Source organism: Staurois parvus, unplaced genomic scaffold, assembly GCF_062004578.1.
Source record: "Staurois parvus isolate SC_StPar_1 unplaced genomic scaffold, SC_StPar_1.0 ptg003186l, whole genome shotgun sequence".
In the NCBI taxonomy this organism is placed as follows: Eukaryota; Metazoa; Chordata; class Amphibia; order Anura; family Ranidae; genus Staurois; species Staurois parvus.
In genome coordinates, this window is record NW_028320982.1 from 237,126 (window position 1) to 246,738 (window position 9,613).

The 9,613-nt window shown below is 45.3% G+C and overlaps 1 protein-coding gene across 1 annotated transcript; it reads right to left on the minus strand.

Moving 5' to 3' along the window:
- Window positions 1-551: 551 nt before the first annotated feature.
- Window positions 552-8,368, minus strand: LOC149428503 (uncharacterized; the record flags this gene model as incomplete). The annotated part of the gene is made up of 3 exons (XM_089667331.1): window positions 552-2,660; window positions 7,900-8,041; window positions 8,165-8,368. Coding segments are annotated over 3 exons (1,482 nt in total), but the record flags the coding sequence as incomplete, so codon positions are not given.
- Window positions 8,369-9,613: the final 1,245 nt, after the last annotated feature.

A 9,613-nucleotide genomic window follows, 5' to 3' on the forward strand; every position in this document is an offset into this window, starting at 1 on the left:
CAGTGATGTCATTGGGAATCCCTGCCATGTAAGGAAGGGGGCGGGGATAGCAGTGACATCACTGACCAAATATGGTCACTGGTCACATTTGGGTAATAAGGTCCCACCATCCCTGTCCCTTCACTTATGTAGATGATGACAGTTTAGGGAGCTGTCATTGGGCTGGTGCTATTGTCGGGTACTATATACCCCATACTCATTCACATGGGGGGACGGTATATGGGGGCCCCCTGTTATTAAAGGGGGTTTCCAGAATCCAATATGACCCCCACCCACAGATCCCCACACCCACCAACCAAGGTGACAAGGTGCTATGCCTGGGGGAATCCCCCCTGGTAAGGTGACCCCCATGTTGTGGACATGTGGCCTGGTATGGATCAGGAGGGGGGGGCACACTACAGCCCCCTCTGCACTCTGTATGGTGGGCTGTATATGATATACTGCTGACCCCCGCACTCTGCGCCGTTATTGAAGGGTGTGAGGTGTCACCGAGGAGCAATGTTCTATATTGAAGTTTGCCATCATTGCACCGACACACACAATAGTTTTTGTTCAATAAATGTTTTATTATAATTTTACATTTAACAAGATTGAAGCATAAAAATCAGGAAATAGTAAAGGAAGGAAGCCGATTGGTCAGGAAGATCCCTTGTCTGGAATGTGGGGGCGGAGTCATTATTATTGGTGTACAATACAATACACAACGTGTTCCATTATTATAACAAAGTATTGTAGAAAAGATCCCAACATAGAAAATGGGGGAAAGGAGGAAATAAAGGCGGATATGAAGGGGAATCTGTGTACGGGGAACACCTTAACAATCACCACCATTTTATTCTCCAGGGCCTCTGATGTCACAGAATAGATGTTTGGGGGTTTATCTCATCTTCAGGACCAAAATCTGCATTTTCCCATGTGTGCAAAATCATGCAGAAACAGCTCTGGCAGTGAGAGGGTTAATGTGGGCTAGATGGGATCACTCTGCTGGGGTGACATTAGAGCTCCCCCTAGCTGCAGCCTGGTAATAACATTGCTGGGAGGTCTCTTCATTTCTCTGCTCCATACTTCCCGTCTTTATAGAAACGTCTCCTGACATTTGGGGGTCTATTCATAGAATGTTTGTATAGCAATTCCCTCAGTGAGAGTTCATGTCCATTCCTCCTGTGTGAATGGGGGAACCAATGTTATTGGGATCACATCTGAGCTGCTGGAATGTCTTCCATTGATGGAAAATACACTGAAAACTTCTTCTCCTGATATCAATGACCAACCCGGTCCCACACTTCCTCCATGTCTTTGGGGGCCTCTCATCTCCTTATCAACTGTTTCTTCCATGATGATGATCAGCCATGAAGTATATCTGAGGTGTATATCAGGGTGTGCTTCTTCCCCACATGAGAGCTGGGATGTCCAGCAACATTCATCTAGAAGACATTTCCCGCACTCAAGGTACTAATACACCTCCAGGGTTGTGTGGGATCCCTGATGTACAGGAAGACAGGACTTCAGAGAGGAACATTTCCCTCATTCAGGACAGCAAAGTGGCTTTTCCCCCTTGTGAGATCTCCGATGTCTGTAAAGATTGGAGTTCTGTGAAAAACATTTACCGCACTCAGGACAGGAATACGGCTTATCTCCCGTGTGAGATATCTGATGTTCATGAAGATTGGAGTTCTGTGAAAAACATTTTCCGCACTCAAGACAGGAATATGGTTTCAACCCTGTGTGAGATCTCTGATGTCTGCAAAGATGGGACTTGTCTGAAAAACATTTCCCGCACTCAGGACAACAATACGGCTTCTCCCCCGTGTGAGATCTCTGATGACTATGAAGTTTGGACTTCTCTGAAAAACATTTTCCACACTCAGAACAAAAAAACAGCTTTTCCCCCGTGTGAGATCTCTGATGTCTGTAAAGACCGGACTTCACTGAGAAACATTTCCCGCATTCAGGACAGGAATACGGCTTCTCCCCCGTGTGAGATCTTTCATGCACATTAAGGTCTGATTTATGCTGGAAACCCTTCCCACACTCAGGGCAAGAATACAGCTTCTCACCTGTGTGAGATTTCTGATGTGTGTAAAGATGGGACTTTTGTGAAAAACATTTCCCGCACTCAGGACAAAAATACGACTTCTCCCCTGTGTGAGATAACCGATGTCTGTAAAGACTGGACTTCACTGAAAACCGTTTCCCGCACTCAGGACATGAATAAGGCTTCTCCCCTGTGTGAGATCTCTGATGTGTGTAAAGATGTGACACTTTTGAAAAACATTTCAAACACTCAGAACAGGAATAGGGCTTTTCACCCGTGTGAGATCTTTTATGCACATTAAGACTAGATTTATATTGGAAACATTTCCCGCACTCAGGACAGGAATATGGCTTCTCCCCCGTGTGAGATCTTTTATGCCTATTAAGATTGTATTTATAATGGAAACATTTCCCGCACTCAGGACAGGAGAAGCTCTTCCCTGTTGGAAGGTCGGCCCGGTCCTGCACAGTCTGAGGTCCATGTACACTGGGTGGTGCCGGATGGACATTGGAGGGAGCCGGGTTTTCTCCTGCACTATACTGTGTGATGTCCTCATCTTCTACTTTCCAGTCTGGAGACAAAGTGAGACAATCCTCTGAGGTTTTCCTCATCTCCCGGCCATGGACTAAAATACAAAGATAAAGAGGATTACTAGACAGGAGCTGATTGGTTCCCCCAAACCAGGACTCCGCCCACATCAGGCAGCTTGGTCTCTGAAGAGCTTACAATTCCACCCTCAAGGGAACTAGGAAATGGCTCCTCTGATCTCCTACCAGGTCATTTCTTTATTCATGGACCTTAGTCAGAGAGTGAGGAAACAACCAGAACTGTCTTTTATAGGAGGGACAGTGATGAGGGGATTATAGGACGAGGGTCCCCACCCCCTCTATCACTCATCGCCATCTTCCCAACACAAGAAGTACTGCACTTCCTTATTTAGTCCATGATTTAGTCATGAAGAACAGCGGGGCTGAGCCCCACCAGAGGTCAGAGAGTGAGGATGGGGGGAGAACAACCAAGATGAAGACTGGACTGATCCTGAAGACCACCATCATTGGGGTATTGACTCCTCCCTCATTATCACTTTCTGTTTAAGGGTCCAAACTTGGAGGATGTTATCACATTATTATCACCATGTAAAAGTCTGTGCTCCAATCACATCATCCGATATAAAATGTCCAGCTGGGAGGAAATGGGCGTAACAAAAGAGAATCCATATTATGTGTATATAGAGCAGTGGGGGGAGGGGGAGAGCAGAAGTCAGGAGTATGTAATGTACAACATAGAGTATATAGTGCAGGGGTCAGGAGTATGTAATGTACAACGTGGAGTATATAGTGCAGGGGTCAGGAGGATGTAATGTACAACATAGAGTATATAGTGCAGGGGTCAGGAGTATGTAATGTACAACGTGGAGTATATAGTGCAGGGGTCAGGAGTATGTAATGTACAACATAGAGTATATAGTGCAGGGGTCAGGAGTATGTAATGTACAACATAGAGTATATAGTGCAGGGGTCAGGAGTATGTAATGTACAACATAGAGTGCATAGTGCAGGGGTCAGGAGTATGTAATGTACAACATAGAGTATATAGTGCAGGGGTCAGGAGTATGTAATGTACAACATAGAGTATATAGTGCAGGGGTCAGGAGTATGTAATGTACAACATAGAGTATATAGTGCAGGGGTCAGGAGTATGTAATGTACAACATGGAGTATATAGAGCAGGGGTCAGGAGTATGGAATGTACAACATACAGTGGATATAAAAAGTCTGCACACCCCTGTTAAAATGTCAGGTTTCTGTGATGTAAAAAAAAATGAGACAAAGATAAATAATTTAAGAACTTTTTCCACCTTTAATGTGACCTATAAACTGTACAACTCAGTTAAACAACAAACTGAAATCAATTAGTTGGGGGAAGTAAAAATAAAAAACTAAAATAATCTGGTTGCATAAGTGTACACACCCTTACACTAATCCTTTGTTGAAGCCCCTTTTGATGTGATTCCAGCACTCAGTCTTTTTGGGGAGGAGTCTATCAGCACGGCACATCCTGACTTGGCAATATTTGCCCGCTCTTCCTTGAAAAAACACTCCAAATCTGTCAGATTGCGTGTCATCTCCTGCGCACAGCCCACTTCAGATCACCTCACAGATTGTCCATCGGATTCAGGTCTGGGCTCTGGCTGGGCCATTCCAAATCTTCCATCTTCTTCTGGTGAAGCCATTCCTTTGTGGATTTGGATGGATGCTTTGGGTGGTCGCAATGCTGAAAGGTGAAGCTCCTCTTTGTTCAGCTTTCTAGCAGAAGCCGGAAGGTTTTGTGCCGATATTGACTGGTATTTGGAACTGTTCATAATTCCCTCTACCTTGACTAAGGCCCCAGTTCCAGCTGAAGAAAAACAGCCCCAAAGCATGATGCTGCCACCACCATGCTTCACAGTGGGTATTCTGTTCTTCTGGTGATGTGCAGTGTTGTTTTTGTGCCAAACATATCTTTTGGAATTATGGCCAAAAAGTCCAACCTTGGTTTCATCAGACCAGAACATCTCCCCACATGCTTCTGGGAGACTTCAGATGTGTTTTTGCAGAATGTAGCCGGGCTTGGATGGTCTTCTTCCTAAGAAAGGACTTCCGTCTTCCACTCTACCCCATAGCCCAGACATATGAAGGACATGGAGATTGTTGTCACATGGACCACACAGCCAGGACTTGCCACATATTCCTGCAGCTCCTTACATGTTGCTGTAGGCCTCTTGGCCACCTCCCAGATCAGTTTTCTTCTCGTCTTTTCATCCATTTTGGAGGGACGTCCAGTTCTTGGTGATGTCACTGTTGGTGATGTCACTGTTGGTGATGTCACTGTTATGCCATATTCTCTCCACTTGATGATGACTGTCTTCACTGTGTTCCATTGTACATCTAATGCCTTTGGAATTCTTTTGTACCCTTCTCCTGACTGATACCTTTTAACAATGAGATCCCTCTGATGCTTTGGAAGCTCCCTGCAGACCATGGCTTTTGCTGTAGGATGCAACTAAGAAAATGTCAGGAAAGACCAACTAGAACAGCTGAACTTTATTTGGGGTTAATCAGAGGCACTTTAAATGATGGCGGGTGTGTACTGACTCCTATTTACCATGATTGTGATTGCTTAATTCTAAACACAGCTACATCCCCAGTTATAAAGAGGGTGTGCACACTTATGCAACCACATTATTTTAGTAATTTTTGTTTACTTCCCTCCTAAAAGATTTCAATTTGTATTTCATTTGAGTTGTACAGTTTATAGGTCACATTAAAGGTTGAAAAGTTCTGAAATCATTTTTCTTTGTCTAATATTTTTACATCACAGAAACCTGACACAGGCGTGTGTAGACTTTTTTATATCCACTGTAGAGTATATAGTGCAGGGGTCAGGAGTATGTAATGTACAATATGGAGTATATAGTGCAGGGGTCAGGAGTATGTAATGTGCAACATAGAGTATACAGTGCAGGGGTCAGGAGTATGTAATGTACAACATAGAGTATATAGTGCAGGGGTCAGGAGTATGTAATGTACAACATGGAGTATATAGTGCAGAGTCAGGAGTATGTAATGTACAACATAGAGTATATAATGCAGGGGTCAGGAGTATATAATGTACAACACAGAGTATATAGTGCAGGGGTCAGGAGGATGTAATGTACAACATAGAGTATATAGTGCAGGGGTCAGGAGTATGTAATGTACAACATAGAGTATATAGTGCAGGGGTCAGGAGTATGTAATGTACAACATAGAGTATATAGTGCAGGGGTCAGGAGTAAGTAATGTACAACATAGAGTATATAGTGCAGAGTCAGGAGTATGTAATGTACAACATAGAGTATATAATGCAGGGGTCAGGAGTATGTAATGTACAACATAGAGTATATAGTGCAGGGGTCAGGAGTATGTAATGTACAACATAGAGTATATATTGGTCTGTTGCTCAGTGGTCCAAAGTCCTCATTTGGAAACCAAGGACCCCGAGTATGGAGGAAGAGGCCCAAGGACCCCTAGTATGGAGGAAGAATGGAGGCCCAATGACCCCAAGTATGGAGGAAGAATGGAGAGGCCCAAGGACCCCGAGTAAGGAGGAAGAATAGAGAGGCCCAAGGACCCCGAGTTTGGAGGAAGAATGGAGAGGCCCAAGGACCCCCGAGTATGGAGGAAGAATGGAGAGGTCCAAGGACCCAAAGTATGGAAGAAGAATGGAGAGGCCCAAGGACCCCGAGTATGGAGGAGGAATGGAGAGGCCCAAGGACCCTGAGTATGGAGGAAGAATGGAGAGGCCCAAGGACCCCGAGTATGGAGGAAGAATGGAGAGGCCCGAGGACCCCAAGTATGGAGGAAGAATGGAGAGGCCCAAGGTCCCCGAGTATGGAGGAAGAATGGAGAGGCCCAAGGACCCTGAGTATGGAGGAAGAATGGAGAGGCCCAAGGTCCCCGAGTATGGAGGAAGAATGGAGAGGCCCAAGGACCCTGAGTATGGAGGAAGAATGGAGAGGCCCAAGGTCCCCGAGTATGGAGGAAGAATGGAGAGGCCCAAGGACCCCGAGTATGGAGGAAGAATGGAGAGGCACACACTGCAAGATGCTTGAAGTCCAGTGTGAAGTTTCCACAGTCTGTGTTGATTTGGGGAGCCATGTCATCTGCTGGTGTTGGCCCACTGTGCTTCATTAAGTCCAGGGTCACCGCAGCCGTCTACCAGGAGATTTTGGATCACTTCATGCTTCCTTCCGCAGACGAGCTTTATGGGGATGCTGACTTCATTTTCCAGCAGGACTTGGCACCGCCCACACTGCCAAAAGCACCAAAACCTGGTTCAGTGACCGTGGGATTACTGTGCTTGATTGGCCAGCAAACTCGTCTGACCTGAACCCCATAGAGAATAAATGGGACATTGCCAAGAGAAAGATGAGAGACATGAGACCGAACAATGCAGAAGAGCTGAAGGCCGCTATTGAAGCATCCTGGTCTTCCATAACACCTCAGCAGTGCCACAGGCTGATAGCTTCCATGCCACGCCGCATTGAGGCAGTAATTGCTGCAAAAGGGGCCCCAACCAAGTCCTGAGTACATATGCAGCTTCTACTTTTCAGAGGTCCGATATTGTTCTATGTACAATCCGTGTTTTATTGATTGCATGGAATATTCTCATTTTCTGAGATTGTGGATTTGGGGTTTTCATGAGCTGTAAGCCATAATCATCACAATGATGACAAATCACGGCTTGAACTATCTTGCTTTGCATGGAATGAGTCTCATATATTAGTGTCACCTTTTAAGTTGCTGCACTGAAATACATCAACTTTTGCAACATATTCTCATTGTTCGAGTTTCACCTGTATAGTATAATGGTCAGGACTCATATTATTGTTATTCAGTAATGAAAGGTCCTTAAAGGGTTGCTTGCCTCCCATCTCCTGAGACTGCACTCAGTGACTTGGGTCTGAGACACTACAGACATATCCCTCCACCCGGCACAGCCAGCAGATAACAGAGAAGATCCCCTGGAGGAGTCAGGCACAAGGCAGGAGACCCCAGTCACATGTCCTGGGTGCCTACATTATGCAATGCTTATAGGAAAAATCAACATTTTGCTGCCAGCTGAACCCCAGAACCTCCATAAATCCAGTCTAGATACATAAATTGTGTCTGCAGCACAGAGAAGGAAGATTATCGGAGAGAAATCCAGGAATACAGGACGGGGAACACAGCTCAGGAAAGTGACCAGGGGATTACAGGCTGATATCACCCAGTCCCCGCCCTACTCTGGACCAATCAGTGAGCAGTATGGGTGGAGGAATGGATTTAGTGTTCATGACCCACCTGTGCTGATCTCTGTAGGAGTGTCCTCCTCTATAAATGTCCCCGTTATTCCATCCTCCTCCATAGACTGCTGATCATCCCTCACATACGCCTCTTCTTCTTCTGCTTTCACCTCAAATTCTATATCGATTGGATCTCCACTCTAAATCAAGGAAATGAGAGAAAATATCATCTGTAAAATGTAAGATTTATTATTGTGACATCACACACAAAATCCACATATAGTCTCCATGAGTCCATGTTCTAGATGCTCCATCCCACCAACCTTGTAATGGTGAGGGATGGTGTGACCTTCCTGTGTGGAATCCCGGGAATACAGAGGATGGGGACATCTCTCTGGTGGGTTCCTGGTATTAGGTGGCTCCATCATATCCTTGGGTCCTGAAAACTCCTCCATCACTCCATACTCCTCATCCTCCTCTTTATACTCTTCTTTACCATCAATATTCTCATCCCCGAGGATTCCACTCTGAAAGATATAATAAAACATTCATTGTAACAAACATGCTGTGTATAAATCACAACTACCAATAATTGTCATCATATACCTGATGGTGAGGGATGGTGTGACCTTCCTGTGTGGAATCCCGGGAATACAGAGGACGGGGACATCTCTCTGGTGGGTTCCTGTAGCTGGATGACTCCACCATGGTGTCCTGGTACAGATCTTTGTGTTCTTTTAGAAGCTGTAACTCCTCCATCCCCCCATCCTCATCCTCCTCCTCTTTTATCTCTTCTTTAACCTCAACTTTAGGATCTCTCAGGTTTCCACTCTGAATATATAATAAAAATGACATCAATGGTAACAATGCAGATAATGTACAGATCCTAATGATACTATCAGTGATTGTTCCTCATCTACCTGATGATGGTGAGGGATGGTGTGACCTTCCTGTGTGGAATCCCGGGAATACAGAGGACGGGGACATCTCTCTGGTGGGTTCCCATGACTGGATCCATCTGTAGGAAACACACACACTGACTGAATCCATTGTTTCTATGTGTTTATCAGATGATGGGGGATCTAGGTGGATCCTCCGTACTGCTCTCTCCTTTACAATAAAGTCTCCTCTTACCCGGTGATGTGAGGGGCGGCTGATTGTCCATCATGACGTCCTTGTAGAGATCCTTGTGTCCTTCTAAATACTCCCACTCCTCCATGGAGAAATAGACAGTGACACCCTGACACCTTATAGGAACCTGACACACACAATGATACAGTCACCATCCAGACACATCCCTTGTCTGTTACTGGAGAATGTCCCAGAATTCCCGGCACCGCTCACCTCTCCTGTCAGCAGCTCAGTGATCTCTCTGGTGACTTCTAGAATCTTCTTCTTCTTTCTCTCTTCTATCAGGGAGGGAGGTGGAGGCAATGTGATGTCATATGATCTCCAGACTTCACAGGAGGAAAACTCTACATCTGAACACAAATAGTCACATCAAATGATATTCCCAGAATCCTCCTCACCTCTCCATTCAGGTCTCCATTTTATTAAAGCCCCACTTCAGAATGAGATATATAGCGCATCCAAGAGACCAAGCCGGGGTCACTACACAGAAAATCAATCCAAGGAAACAACAGGCAGGACGAGGAATAGCAAGAAGGAGCTGAGAGACAAATGAGAATATTGCTCAGCCAATGGGAGATGATCTCAGCATGACTTCCATCATGAAGGAGATGAGGGGGAGGGGAGGAAGTCACTGAAGGTGA